Source organism: Mangifera indica, chromosome 9 (assembly GCF_011075055.1).
Source record: "Mangifera indica cultivar Alphonso chromosome 9, CATAS_Mindica_2.1, whole genome shotgun sequence".
NCBI classification, from domain to species: Eukaryota; Viridiplantae; Streptophyta; class Magnoliopsida; order Sapindales; family Anacardiaceae; genus Mangifera; species Mangifera indica.
Genome location: NC_058145.1, coordinates 672018 through 687329, shown reverse-complemented (window position 1 = coordinate 687329; position 15312 = coordinate 672018). Strand labels below are relative to the sequence as shown.

Genomic DNA, 15312 nt, shown 5'->3' with positions numbered 1-15312 from the left:
TTATGATTGGCTTGATATTGACGTTGACATTTGAGCTCGTCTCACTAGCAACTCTTTTTTTTCTTTTTTAATAATTTTTTTTTCATATTACTATTCACCAACTAGTGTGAGCTAGTTTAAAATAACCGTCTTGGATGCAAGCGGACCTTGCACTAACCTTATTCTTTCAATTGATTAACAAAATCTTATTTAAATTTCATTGATTATACTTTGTTTGAAACATGTAATTTTATGGAAGTTTATAGATGATACGAAAATGTTAAAGTACAACCAAATGTATGAGTTTCCAATACGTAATCTTTCCTTTTTAATTCATACTTTACAGATTATAAGTGTGGTTGTAGATTGTATCATCAAAGTAATATTACAACAAAACTATAATACGTAAAGAGATTATTCAGATTAAGTAATAAACTAGTGAATGGTTCAAGTCAATCGATGATTAGATTAGTTACTATATAAACAAATGTAAAAAATAATATTTAAAATGATTTTGTCTATTCAATCATTAAATATAAAATTTGAATTTTATTTAATTAGAATTTTATTTTAACCTAGTGACACTTGAAAATGTATTAGGTCAAATCTCAATAATTGTAAAATTCAAAAAAAAAAAATTATGTAACTGTAAAACAGAGCAAATCAAGTGGTTCGATTATAAGTCAAAACGGTAAAATTATGAACCAAGATTCGGCCTTACACAACCAAGAAAAATGTGTTTCATATTCGACCATAAAAAATAACATTTAAAAAATCAAAAGAAAAATGACATAAGTTGTATTTCAAATCTTATCTTCAAAGAAATAGAATACTAGATCTTATTCAAGCTCAACCTAGATCGAAACCGACCCTTCATAAGAGCTTCTCATAAAAGATATTTTGAATGTGTATCAAAAACCATAAGCTGTATTTCACTTCGTATCTCCAGGAAAAACAATGTAAGTTTTCCCTTGCAAACCTTTAATTTCATCATTTTCTTCCTATATTTTCAACACAATACCAATGGTCGTGACAAAACTTGCTACCCACATTCATGGAAATTTCATATTCTTTTCTGGGCAAGTTTTGCCACTTCTACTTGCTCCCTCTAAGCCTCCAAAGAATAGAATAAGTGACAAAAGATAAGAACCGCCAAGTGAGAAAGTATGTAAGTTCAAAATCCACCAACAAATATCAACATCGAACTCTTGATGGATCTTATGCAAGAGTAATACTATATATATTAACTTTAAATATCTAAATAGATAAACATTTACATGTCATCGCGTAATTGAAAATTATTTTATTTTTAATTCAAAAGCACTTAAATATATGATGGGATACATTAAATATATATTCATTTATATATTCAAAACAGATACGTATAATTTTATTGTTGATATAATATTTATGGAATTGATCTTTAGACTCGGGATTTCACCTTATGAAAAAACACTTGCTCCCTCTGAACTTAAGCAAGAATGAAGTTTCAAGAAGAAAATAATGTTTAACTTTGGGTATTGTCATGCATGAGTTCCTATAACAACCTTTTTAACTGTCCCCAGATATGGAGAAACAACAAGAACAAAAAAATCTGTATCTCTGGATACAGTTATGGCACAAGAACCAATTTCTACAGTTTGGCTGAGGCTTAAACAAAAAAGGGTAAAAAAAACTCACCTAATTTCAAGTATCTTCAGCAGTATCCACTATAATTTTTTAGCTGTTTCCGCATCACCTACCATGTCAGCTGTGCCTCTGCTATCAGGTCAGGGCAGCTGCAAGCCCGCTATCTCTTGTCATCTACCTCAGCTTTTGGGTCCCTCTGCAAGGTCTCTTCCTCGACTTCCCCATCATTCTCTACCAATGGTGAATCGTTACCGTCTGTACTTACCTGAAGGAGTTCCACAGGAATAGCTGCTGGGTCTAACTCCCAACTTCCCGTGGGAGCATTTTGAGCTTCCTGGCCGGTAAGCAAGTGACCTGGAACTTGGTGAGAGAAGCGAAACATCTCTTCTTTTGGGATTCTCCAGACAGACTTGGGATCCATGTTCTTTTGATACACTGACTTGAAAGTGGCAAGTTTAACTAGTGGTCTAACTGACACACCTTGTTCCTCATTATAGTCATCAAGCACCTCCACCATGTCGTATTTGTGTATCACTTCATCAGGCGTTTCCTCGTTCCAGTCAGGAGACCAGTTACTATAAAGAGCCCAGACATCACCTTTACTAGGAAATATGCGAATGATCCCACGAGTACCTTTTGTCCACTTAATGTTGTGGGAGAAAGAATTTAACGTTTCACTAATTTCATGCTTACCAGATCGGAAATCTCCACAAGTTTTGGCAAAACCAGAATCTATCCAACTCATAGGGCCCAATTCACTGTTGCTTCTTGAATTAAGCCAACTGATCCGCATCCTAAATGGCTTCAAAGATATCACCTTGTGTATTCGAGCATAAAAGCGAGGCATCCCATCATCATCATCATATGCAGCCCAGACCTGGTCATCTCCAAAGGAATTTTCATTTCTATCCAAGTCAAAATTGTGAAAATCAGAATCTGGAACATTTATCGACAACGCAGGGGTATCTTTATCTGAATCATCACCAGAAGAGCTGGGAAGAGACTCCTTGTTTTGGTATTTTTTGTTGGAGCCATTAATGGTATCATCCATTTCACCATTAGCCACACTTTTCTGCTTCCTATTTTCCTGTTCTTTCCCCTTCTCTTCTTTGTTAGCACTCTTGGCATTTACTGAGCTCCACTCCTGAAGTTTCTTACGAATATCACCCTGTGCCTTGTTCACCAACATGTTACGAGTCTCTAATAATGATAGTTCTCTCTCCCTGTTGTACTTGTTATTAGTACCAGAAAAACCATAGGTTCGTTCAACTTCAGAACTGCCCCTTCTAGATTCATATACATTTCCCAAACCAACTACTTTCCCCATGGCCATCTGATTTGCCATGTTACCAACATACCCATTCATGCAATAATCATTCATCCTTCTCTTTTTTGAGATCGCCGCCCATGCTTCATTACTCTCTCTCTTCAATTGCTCATGCACCTGCTGAGTGGCAGTAGAAGTTGAGGCAACCTTGCTATTACCATCAGCCACTCTAGAGAAAGAACCCCGCTGGCGGTTTGTGTTGTTAGATGAACTAGGGCCAGTGAAAGCCCCAGTATTATTACTGCTTGCATTATGATGTCTAGAATTCTGATGCTGCTGGCCAGAAGACAAATTAGAGGACTTGAAAGCATTTGGAGGAGGAGGCCTCTCTATAGCCAGAAAAGGCTCACGACAGTTGGGGCAAAGGAGGTTGTGATTCAGATAAATCCTCAGATACTCATACTGAGTTTTGCATTTGTTGCAAATAGTCCAAAATGTACCAGGCTTTTGATTAGAAGTAGGAGCCGATGTTGGGCCCACTCGGGTAGCATTGTTCTGAGTCCTGGCATTTGAAGATGTATTACTTGTAGAAGTATGAAAGCCATTTGCACTAGTTGATGAAAATGGAACATTGATCTTGGACTGAGGTTTTGACCTGACTCTTGAATACAACTTCTCATTATAAGCTACTCTCTTAGACTTATCAGACAAGAAGCTCCAGGCCTCCGAAACCAACTTAAATGCACCATCTGCACCAGTAGCCTTGTTTTTGTCAGGATGAAGTGCCAGAGCCAGCTTCCGGTATTGTTTCCTCACTGTTTCATCATCAACCCGAGGATTGGTACCAAGTATGGCATACCAATCTGCTTCCCCATTAATTCTTTTCTCTGCAGAGACATACACATCGATTATTGTCAACAGTTGAGAGATTCCCTCAAGCCCAGGATATAAAGACTGAGCCTTCGAAGCAAATTTCATGGCACCAGCATAATCCCTTTCAGTAACCTTCCTCTCAGCAATTTCCTTAGCCCTGACTGCCTCATCTTTATTACAATCCATAACCCCCCTCAGTGTCTGTAAAATGCTTGTCAGTCACCCTGATATTAAAATATTAGCAAAACTTCAACAGTCTGATTATCTGGCCCAATGCTCTTTCACAAATCTGAACAATGAGTCAGTAGCTTTGATAGTTTAATACCTGAAACAAATGGGACAGGAGTCAAAAGACATCTATGAACTAATTCTACAGAAAAACATCAGCAAAGGTAATAAAATATAACTTATTCTGTTACTAAAACTGGAACAAATATTTTATCTTCCCCAAATAAAATATTTTTCATTAGAATGTTTCCATATTTGACCCAAAAAATACTACATTAAGACTTGAAATTGATAAAAATTCTTGGTATGGATTTCTGACACCGGATTCTTACCCTTCAATCCCACCTAAGTTTTCCTTAGTTTCCTTCTGAGCAAACAGGAAAAATTTAACTCTCAGGCAATTAACCTAATCAAGGCCACTGATGGCTCAATCATTTACACAGAGTACATTCTAATGCATGCAATGAACCATGACATCAAGCAAATAAATTTTGCACGGACACTAATTTTATCCCTTCTACATAATTAACTCTAATTTCGAAGTTAGTATTCAGTACCAAGAAACACAATGTTGATTTCCACTCTTTTTATCTTCATACAATCCAACCAATATGTGGCCAATCATTAGTATACTATGTACATGTAGACACAACAAAAATATTGAAAATAAGCTCATTACAAAAAATTACGTAGACATAATTTTTGTCGTGATTATGAAACATACCTTAATGTAAAATGAATGATATTGAACCTACAATAGATAACAACAATATAATTGACTATTTATTCATTGAGATTCTGAAACAAATCTTGAAATAAAATAAATTATAATAAACCTTCAATAGTTAATGACAATACAATTGAAAAAACAAATAAACCAAAACATTTAAACTTAAATAGGATCAATTGGATTAGCAAATATATAAGACGACATATATTTGAAAACTGAAGCTGCCATGCCATCATGTTTTGTTTAACCAACTTGACAGTCAAGGGATTTACCTATAGTGGTTCCCTAATGTACTGTATACAATTTCAAACTAGCTCATCAATGTCATTGGTCATGCTAATCAGTGATTGGTAGGTGCTTTACCCCAGCAGACAAATAACAGAGTACCACTGCCATGTTGTGTTTTGATATGGACAATCCAAACGCTTAAGCAATGTTAGGACCCCTGCCCTTTAGGTGTACAGTAGGAGACGTGGAGCTGCTGCTAGAAGAGTTGTTCAGGATAAGAATGTGGGGCTAAGTGAGGTTTTAGAAAATCCCATATGATAGGGGACGGCCATCTGGATTGCTTGTAATGGAAGCCTGGAAAATTAGTTAGAAAGGTGGAATAAAAAGGATACCAAAATTTAAAAAAAAAAAAAAAAAAAAAAAAAGGAGAGCAGAGAGGATTATGAACATAGTTTGGGCAGCCATGCCATTGGCTGAAGGGGATCCGGCTCCTCAAATTTATGGTTATCATTCTGATTTCCTTGTTAGATTTCCATTTACCAACTGCAAGAGAATTGTTATGCACATATTGTAATTCTCTGTGAATATATAAAACAGCAGTGGGTATTTACACTATCTGGTATTATAATTTTGTTCTAATTCTGGAAACAAATACTGTTCTTTGTGTGTTGGCTGGCTGGCGTGCTCAGAAGTGGTATCAACGCTCCTTGGGGAATGGTTGAAAGGAGAATGGAAACAACAATAACGGAGGGGTGCCAAATGAAAAAGGAAGCCATTGAGCTTTCAAAGAATGTCAGCTTGGTTGTGCAGAAATTGGAGACAATAACAACCAATCAACAGAACTTACAGAATTACGTTGGCAATATCATTAGTTCTTCCACTCAAAGAGAAGATCTAGGAAGGGCTTCAAAAGAGAAATCCTCATTGTCGGTGGAACAGGGTACACCAAGGGCAGAAACCACAGCTGAGAAGGTTACCCAAGAGTGATCACAAGAGATGTTAATATTGAAATATTGGTAGAGCAAAGGGTGAATAGGAGGGAAACCATTTTGAGTCTGGAGGAAAATCGGCATAAATCGCAAGGACGACGACTAGAACTTCCAACATTCAATGGAGAGGATCTATGTGGGTGGTTGTTGAAGGCAGAATGGTACTTTTTTGTGAAGGAAATTGTTGACCTAAAGAATTGTCATCGGTGACAGTATGTATGGAGGGAGCAGCATTGAGGTGGCTCTAACGGAGGGAAACCTGGTCACTGTTTTCCAGCTAGACAAATTTAAGGTGTACAATAAGGGACGTTGAGCAAATACTAGAAAAATTGTTCAAGATAAAGATTGTGAGGTTAAATAAGATTTTGGAAGATCCTATATGGTTGGCGAAGGCCATGTGGATTGCTTGAAATGAAAGCTTGAGAAATTAGTTAGAGGAATGGTTTGCACAGCCATTAGGTGAAGGAGGTCCTGACTCCTCAAATTGTCAGTGATCATTTTGATTTCCTTGTTAGATTTCCATTTACCAACTGCAAGAGATTGTTACAATCTCTGGTATTGTGATTTTGCTCTAACTCTAGAAGCAATTATTGTTCTGTGTGCGTTGGTTGGCTGGGGTGTTAAGAAGCAATAACTAGTACATATCAGTTATATAGACACAAGAAAACAATTATGATAGGATAATAGGAAGAAGCTTTATCATATCTTAAATGTTCCCAAATTGTGAATTAAAAACATTAGAGAAGAGGCGAAGTTTCATCTAAATTCTCAAACTGTTTGACTTCTCTAACTTCCTCTACCCCATGTGTGGACTCCAACAACAAATATGAATAAATCCACATTGACAATAAAATTCAAAAGAAAAACAGACAAAATGGTGTTAGAGAAGCCAACCAGCCTATACTACACTAAAAATTTCAATAAAAATCGCACTACAATGACTAGACAACATAATTTCACTTGGATAGAAGCATCAGTTTCCTTCTTTAAACCAAACTTTCTACAGTAAGATATTGCCCCTCCAAACTGGGGAAAAAAGAAACAGTAATATACCTTAAATCATTATCTCCCCAAACTAAAAGTAACATCCAAAATACCTAATTTACCAATATTTAACACTGTAAAGTTTAGGCATAATACTGTAGAACCTTACATCATTATCTCCCTAAACTAAAAATAACATCCAAGCAAATTCATTTTCATTCCCCCATATAAAATCTCAATATCCGCTCTTTTTTTTTTTCCTCTCTCTCTCTCGTTCGGGCTTAGAGAAGAATAAAGAAACTCATTACAACAATCCAGTTTACTTAAAATTGCTCATCTTCAACAAGACTTAACAAGAATTTACAAGAAAACACTTAAAAAACTCCAGGTGATATAAAAAATAAAAAATAAAAAACAATAAATGAATTCATTTAAAGATAAACAAAACCACCGAGAAACCTGCCCACGTAATTTACCAAATCAAAATCAAATTTTTGCTTTAGTAAACTAGCATAGCATCATATCTGCGGCTGAGCTACATTGAACAACATAAACAGAAAACCAATCATAATAATCGAATATCAAACTTGTCAACCCTATTAACAGCAAATTAAACAACATGGGTCACCATAGATCTATTGCAGAAACACAACGATAAAAGGAAAAAAAATTCAAACAATCTCGTAGCGTTCAAATTTCGCAACTTGAACTCTGTCACTGAAACCCTAGATTCTACAATCTTTGATAAGCAAAAGAAAGCAATCTACCAACAACAAGACACGATCTTTAAAAGGAAAATATGAAAATAATAAAGAGACAAGAAATGGGTATGGTTCTACCAAGTAAAAGAAAGTCTTCAACTTGAGCAAATTTGAATCTGTGACCATATGCAAATCACCAGGCACAGTGACCCAATATTGTCAAAGGCCTTGCCCTTGAGAACAATGAGAACTTGAAGGGAGCTTTTTTATTTTTTTTACTTTAAAAGGCACAAAATTGTAACTGAAAATACATTAATTAAATTGCCAAAAAATAGAAAAAAAAGACAAAAATAAATAAAGTATGGATCTGGTTAATGTTTTAATTTTTTTAATGATTACACTCCTTTATATAATGGGTTCTTAACTAGGGTTAGTTTGTAACTCTAACATTGAGTTATTTATTTGTCAAATTGCATTAAATATTAATTATAATCATGTGCATATATTATAACTATAAATTTAAGTATATATAATATCGTATAAATATATGATTAAATATTATTATATTTTTAATTAAAAAATTATATAATAATATGATGGTACATTATTATTTATTCTCAGTTTTTGACATATTTTTTTGCTCATATTGTGAAAGGCTCTGAGAACAATGAGAAGTTTGAGAGATTTTTTTCTCTTTTAAAGTGTAAAAAATTGTAATTGAAATTAAATTAAATTACCAAAATGGAGAAAATAGAAATTAGAAAAAGATATGGGTTTGGTTACACACCTTTTTGTAACAAGGTTTTTAACTAGGGTTAGTTTTTAACTCTTGGTTTAAGTTATTTGCATATCTAATTGCATTTACTTGAGTATAAAACTATATCATATATATCACCATTCTGTACTTAAATTTATATTTATAAGTATATGTCATCATTTTATATCTAAATTTATATTTATTATTTATAAATGTGATTTTATTATTTAATATTTAGATAAAATCGATGTACAAATATTTTTATTAAATAATTTATATTAACTGACATAACACCATATGATTAAATTATTTTTATTATAACGGAAATAACAATCCTATACAATTAATAAAAATAAAATTATATTTTAATATTTATTACGAATTATCTGAAATTTCAACATTTGATGCTTTGTATTCATCCTATCCACACTTGAAAATAAACTAGACAAATTCTTTGACAAAATCCATAAGAAATTTATCTTGTGACTTTGTATATTTATTTTCATGTTACATTAATTTATTTATGGAAAAAACAGTAATACTACGTACATAACTTTTATGTACAATTTTATACATAAACAATAACATATTGTCATTTGATTGAATAATTAAAAATAAAATAATACCCAATCATATGATGACACATTATGTGTCTAAATTTATACATACACATTAAAGGTTATAAATTTGTGTATGCACATATTATTTAGTATGTCATTCATGTGAAAGTGATGAATATGAGCACACCCACATGCCCGTTTAAGAGAAAAAGTGAAATTGAACCATACCATCTTTGCTCTAGCCAACTTCTTTTCTAGAGTTGGATTTGAATTGAGACAAAAGCGATAAAGATTAATTTTAGCTTGACTCAAATTTAAAACAAACAGCTTGAGATAAAATGTAATTAAAAGCAAAGTAGAATTACCGAAAAATGAAAAATTGTTAAAGAACAAGAAGAAAAATTGTCAGCAAAATGAGCTCTCCCATAACAACACTTGCAAAGAGGAAGAAGGTTGTCGCTGAATCCTTACCATTGAATTCATGAAGTGTTTTTTTGATAACGTAATTGGTTTTTTTTTTTTTAATATGTTGTTATGGTCAAAATTTTGAAGTACAGGATCTCTCGTTATCATTTCTCCCATAAGGCCGCCATCCATCAAAATTATTGACCAGACTTTCAAAAGTCAGTTATTTTGCCTTGAAATTCTTGACTTAGTGTGTTGAATTTTCTCTCCAATCCTTAATTTAGGTCAAGGGTCTTCCTGCAACACCACCTTTCGATTTCAGTTGGCATCTAATATTTTAACGGTTGCCTAAACAAGGAGGTATTATCATGTCTTCATTAAAACATAATACCCAGAAGGCCACATTATGCAGGCAGAAATTTACGGAATGAACATAAAAATGGTTCATGTATTCATTACAAGAGCAAATTACAAACAAAACAATGAAGAATAAATAAATTGCCTTCTTTTTGGCTATGCACATTCATCCAACATGCATGTGCAAGATTCGGAACGAAGATTTATACCTGCACTGCTGCTTCAATAAAAATCTACACATGCAACATAAAATTAAGATGTCTAATCAGGCTGGCGATCAACTGGACCTGCATCACCACCATGGCAAAATCTCACCACGATGCAGGTTATATTGTCAGCACTGCCACGGGCAAAAGCAGTCTCTGCTAATTTCTGAGCTGCAGCTGCAGGTTTTTCTTCCGTTTGGGCAAGTGCAATAGCATCCTGAACATGGAATTCATAAATGCTTAAGCAGGTGGACATAAAGGAAATCTGCAAATACTTCGCCGTAAAACCACCTTTTTTAAAGGCTGGCTTACAAAGAAACACAGTTACAAAAATAATCGCCTGGAATAGGAGTAAAGCATATTGACTGGCCACTCAACCCTATAATGTATTTTCATGGCAAATGTCTAATAGACTAATTCCTGAAATTCTATTCCTTTTACAGTCTAAAATAATCAACAGTCCTCAAATAAATCCACTTAAATATATTCTAGACAAAACACAAGTACAAGTCCACAACTAAAATAATTCAATAATGTCTTCTAGACAAATTCTCAGATCCAGGAAATGATATCTTGTATATCTGTCTAAATGCCTTTCTTGTGAATATGCTTGCATCTGTGCATTAGAGAGAGATAGAAAGAGAAAGCAGGCTTACCTCGTTGGGCACTACATCCCATAGCCCATCACTTGCAAGCACAAGCAAGTCAAATTCTTCATCTATCTCTTGATCCTGTAAAAATACAGCAAGACATGTCATATATTGATTTCTACTAAATCATGACCAGCCAAAAACATATCTGACAATAGTCACAATGTATAGTGATAGTCATTATAGATAGTGGTCCCCAAATATACATATCAAATTAGGAGCCACAAAAAATGTACAGGCTAGCATGAAAAAGGGTTTTCTAATTGCAATTTCATATAGGTAGTGCAGAAAAGTTATGGAGATTTATTGAACCGTCAACATTCCAATACTGAAAGTGACATGATTATGACTAATAAATGAAGCTAATGAGCGAGATCTTAGTGAGTTAAAATACAAGTAATTTGAACAAGGAGAAACTACAAATCGGGGAAGTCTCTCTGATATAGTTACAAAGATGTAAATTTTCCACTGGTCTCCAAACTAGATGAAACATAGCCCATAAAAACCCCTGATTATCACTACCTAAAGGGGCCATTATATATACATTGACAATTACCTGGATATCAGGTTCAGCAACAACAAATTGCTTCAACATACGATTACCAAATGCACGTGACATAGCTAGAACACCTCCAACTCTCCAAGTGCCTGACAAAACAATAAAAGGAACAACAGTCTATCAAGGCACTCAGTCATGGTTTTCTATCCCATACCAATTTTCACCCTAAGACTTAGGTCAAACTCTTTCTGACCAACAGAAATGTGTGATAAGCAACTAAACTTAGTTAATAAGCACAAACTTTAGCAACTGTAGGCTGTGAATTATTGCTAAACTCCACAGATCAGTTGCAGTATATACTCTTTGCTTGCAATACAGCAATGATATAGACAATTTTGCATCTTCTCAATTCAATAATAAACATTATAAAGGAAATAATTTTACCTGCCCACATTACAACACCACCAGCATTTTCAATTCTTTTCCGCTCATCACTTCTGTTGGGTTTATGATCCTCAGAGAGAGGAATAGCTATAAGAAAAATAAAAAGATAAGCTTTAAAGAACATCTATACAATACTCAATATTCATTTCCATATGCAATAAAAATGTAAATAAATAAAACAATCATGAGCCTATCCACTGGTTAAAACAACCAACAATGAATAGAACCTCCAGAAAAGTAAGTACATAATGCAACATAAAACAACAGCTCAGATTTCAGATACAACATTGGGTGGGCTGCCCTACTCGAATAGGATCATTATCTGTATATGAAAGAAGATACATTATATGTTAAATATGAACAGTAAACCTTATTCCACTCATAATAAGTTTAAAGATACATATATAAGTGCATTAACTACTTCATTTTATCTCTTACATTTAATTTCTTTTATATGAAAATAACTTCTAAGTATTTATCAAAGTATAACTAATTTGAAAACATAAATGCAAAGCAAATGCAGTACATAAGTTAACACTGAGCCAGTGTTGCTTCTAAAAAAAGAAAAGAAACTTCTCATTCATATCAGATAGCATGCTTTCTATTAGGAGAGAAAAAGTCTATCTAACATAATTTTGTGGCTACCCCATGCTCCTTAAGCAATAAAATCACACTTTTAGACCTTAGCATTTTAGTTATCAGCATATTACCTGTTCAAGATTTTCAATATTCATATTTTATTAAATATCCATATATACACCCCCTTAACTTTTCTAGCCAGAAAATGCATGTAAATTTATACATGCATAGTCACTTCTAGCCGACAATATTATTGCATTGATGCCAAATATCGACCATAATCACATTATGCAACAGATTAAAAAACCATATACACATAAATCAACCAGCATATGATAAATTTTCCATAAGCTCAAATATTCAACGTCATCCTTTATGACAACTCTGTTTAATATTTGCAATTTCAGAAACAGCCATTTTAGCTGCAATAGGCAGTCCATTGAAATAAAGCATGTTCTACTTTGCCACAATATCCTTAAGAACTCATCATTTACCTCAAATAGAACAGACACAGAAAATATAAATGTGAACAATACCTTTACCAGCCTTTGATAGCACAGTCCTTGAATCTCCAACATTGGCAACATATAGGTGGTTACCAACCAATACCGCTGTTGAAGCAGTAGAACCATCATCTCGAAAAGTATCTCTTTCAGACTCCAAAAAATCGACATCAGTCTGTTTATATGTTTCACCTGCAAGCTCACCCGCGTCACTGGATGGAACCACACAAATCATTATCAAAAAACTGGAAAACACTCCATGCAGGACCCCACAAACTATACCCAAAAATGACAGACTTAGCGCCAAAGATGTTTCATTCCTTCCTAGAGAGGAAAGTCAACATCTGAAACTTGAGATCCTGCACTGAATGCTGATAACAAAGGATATGTTACAATCATATGGATCAATTACTTTATGACAATATTCCGTATCAGAAAGTATGTACGCACTTATTGCCAATTTAGTATCTGTCATGAATTGTGGATGCTTCATAAGATTCTCAAATAGGTGTTCCTTCAAATACTCAGCAGCACGAGAACCACCATGACCTGTAATGGTTACAATGAACAATCTAACATAGACACAAAATACACATTGTTTTTGGACAGTTTATTATCCATTCGCAGACATTAGGATAAGAGGATCATGTGGGCAGGTTTGAATGTTGAATATTAAATAAACCTTCAAAGACGTAGAAGCAAACATTGACCTTGTACCATTATTACAAGGATCCTATTTGCGTTATAATAATGCAAATATGTTTAACTTTCTAAGAGGATCTTATTTGAATCATACAACAAGCTTCAGCTCAGATGCCAGGAGTCAGCTGACTTTGCGTCTGTAAAACCTAAATTCATTCCATGCATAAGACATCATGTCATGGATCATAATTACCATACACATAACGTTCAAGACTGACATGATAAGACGTGTAATAAAGCATGTCTCTTCCCATCAGTCACGTGCATGTTAATAACTGGTTGAAACACTGGTTCCATATAGCAGTTTCAATATTCTTTTGTGACCATGTTCACACTTGGTGACTGTATCCATGTTACACTGTTTTAATGCCCATAATTTTATAACTTTTTCCAAGGCAAGAGATGTTCATGGAAAATCTAACCATCAAAGATTCCGAACATGCAGACAGCTTGCCCATCAATTGTGGAAGTCTTAATGTCGAAGAAATCCTCCATTGTTGCTCTCTTTCCCCTAAAACTCGAATAACCACAGCTCAGTTTTCCATCTTCACTGTCCATCACAGATGCAACCAATAGTAAGTTTAGACCTGATTATAGATCTAGCACATACCTATAATGAATAGCATAAGATACAACCACTATTGCAAAACTTTGGATGGTTTTGTTCAACAGTAAAACCCTCAACACAAAAATTAATGTGAGCACAAGAAACCAATTTCTCTCTATATAAATACAATTATACGAAAAATGTTACCAACACTTGAATTAGTATACACTTTTAAAGCCAAATGCTAAAAAAATACCATCTCCAATAATTAATTTTCCCATTTCAACAAATAAAAAGCTTTCAAAAAATTCCATAAAAATTGTTAAATTCAAAGAAAGATATCCATAAAAAAAATTCCATAAAAATCTCAAACACACATGGCCAGTCAATTAAATAAGCAGTAGAATTCAATCCACATGCAATTCAATAAAAATGTACAATTAATCAATGCAAATCATAGGAAAAGCAGTAATCTTACGATCAACACAATGTTTCCAAATGCAATAACTTAATCACCTTTTCCATCCTCCACTGACATATCCACGCTCATCTTCTTTCTCCGGCAATATATCGACAATCATCCTGCGTTTCGCTGCTGCACCTGATGAATCGACCATCATCTTTAAGCTCCTTCTAAATCCGCAGTTCCACGTGCAATTTACGTGGACACACGCATGCAAACTCCTCTGAGTGTGGCTTATTTGCACTTTCCTTCTCGTCAATATTCCTACTCTCGCAGCTCCTACAATAACACTCCTTAAATAACCGTTGCATACCATCTAAAATCGACCACCAAACCTGCAATGCCAAGAAAAAAGGGCACTGTAAATGTCACAAAAATGCTGTCAGATTACAAATTCAAACGTGTTTAAAATTTAAATCTTACTTTATTAAAAAATGCGTAAAGAGAATATTCAAAGAATTACGGATCTCTGCGGAATCGGAGGTCCGAACGAGAAATGGATCGAATCGGAATGAGCGTAGAGGAGGCGGTGTAGGCGATTGAGTTCTGGTCGGATAAATGGACGATCCGAATCTGATGAAAGACGCAATTTGAGTTGGAATGAGATTTATTTGAGAAGCTTTCTCTCTCTGCGAAAGAATCTGGAAACCCTAGAGAGATAATGAAGAGCAGTAACAGAGTGCGTGGTGAATGATAATAGATGAAAGTGTAAGATTGCGAAGAGGAAACGAGAGAGCTGGCTTTTTTAAGCCTGAGACCAAAGAGAAGTGGCAACGTGGCACTTTTCATGCAGTTACTTTAGCAATTATCCTCTGCACTCAACTCTATCGTACTTATTCTTCCTATTTTTAAATAACAAATAAAAATAAATAAACAAAAAAATTATTTAACAAAAAAATAAATATAATAAACTAAACTATCATAAAAATTAATATATTTTTTACTCATATAATAATACATTATTATTAACATATAATTTTATTAAATAATAATACATTAATAAAATAATAATTATGATAAAATATATTTATA

The 15312-nt window shown here is 34.0% G+C and overlaps 2 protein-coding genes across 6 annotated transcripts; both read right to left on the bottom strand.

Annotated features, from left to right (window-relative positions):
• Positions 1 to 1466: 1466 nt before the first annotated feature.
• Positions 1467 to 7948, bottom strand: LOC123225534. Of its 3 annotated transcripts, none has more exons than XM_044649537.1 (3): positions 7747 to 7948; positions 4979 to 5477; positions 1467 to 4073 (listed from the first exon to the last, which is right to left on the bottom strand). In XM_044649537.1, exon 3 carries the CDS (start codon positions 3932 to 3934, stop codon positions 1769 to 1771), a length of 2166 nt encoding a protein of 721 aa, XP_044505472.1. In that variant the 5' UTR covers positions 3935 to 4073; positions 4979 to 5477; positions 7747 to 7948; the 3' UTR covers positions 1467 to 1768. The 3 variants fall into 3 exon arrangements, with proteins under 3 accessions (XP_044505472.1, XP_044505471.1, XP_044505470.1); XM_044649536.1 differs by lacking the exon at positions 4979 to 5477 and adding an exon at positions 4701 to 4727; XM_044649535.1 differs by lacking the exon at positions 4979 to 5477.
• Positions 7949 to 9737: 1789 nt separating this feature from the next.
• Positions 9738 to 15006, bottom strand: LOC123226033 (probable protein phosphatase 2C 76). 3 transcript variants are annotated; one of them, XM_044650481.1, is made up of 9 exons: positions 14744 to 15006; positions 14334 to 14615; positions 13693 to 13820; positions 13019 to 13117; positions 12602 to 12760; positions 11487 to 11573; positions 11100 to 11191; positions 10550 to 10624; positions 9738 to 10110 (listed from the first exon to the last, which is right to left on the bottom strand). In XM_044650481.1, exons 2-9 carry the CDS (start codon positions 14594 to 14596, stop codon positions 9949 to 9951), a joined length of 1065 nt encoding a protein of 354 aa, XP_044506416.1. In that variant the 5' UTR covers positions 14597 to 14615; positions 14744 to 15006; the 3' UTR covers positions 9738 to 9948. The 3 variants fall into 3 exon arrangements, with proteins under 3 accessions (XP_044506416.1, XP_044506415.1, XP_044506417.1); XM_044650480.1 differs by having other exon boundaries at positions 14704 to 15005; XM_044650482.1 differs by lacking the exon at positions 13019 to 13117 and having other exon boundaries at positions 14704 to 15006.
• Positions 15007 to 15312: the final 306 nt, after the last annotated feature.

Bases quoted from the DNA above. Each gene is read 5' to 3' on its own strand.
- LOC123226033 (XM_044650481.1), bottom strand. From the start codon at position 14,596: ATGGTATGCAACGGTTATTTAAGGAGTGTTATTGTAGGAGCTGCGAGA. The intron at 13,118-13,692 runs GTTAGATTTTCC...TAACCATTACAG, and splicing joins CATGTTCGGAATCTTTGATG to GTCATGGTGGTTCTCGTGCT. The intron at 11,574-12,601 runs GTATTGTTCACA...TTTTTCTTATAG, and splicing joins GCTATCAAAGGCTGGTAAAG to CTATTCCTCTCTCTGAGGAT.
- LOC123225534 (XM_044649537.1), bottom strand. From the start codon at position 3,934: ATGGATTGTAATAAAGATGAGGCAGTCAGGGCTAAGGAAATTGCTGAG.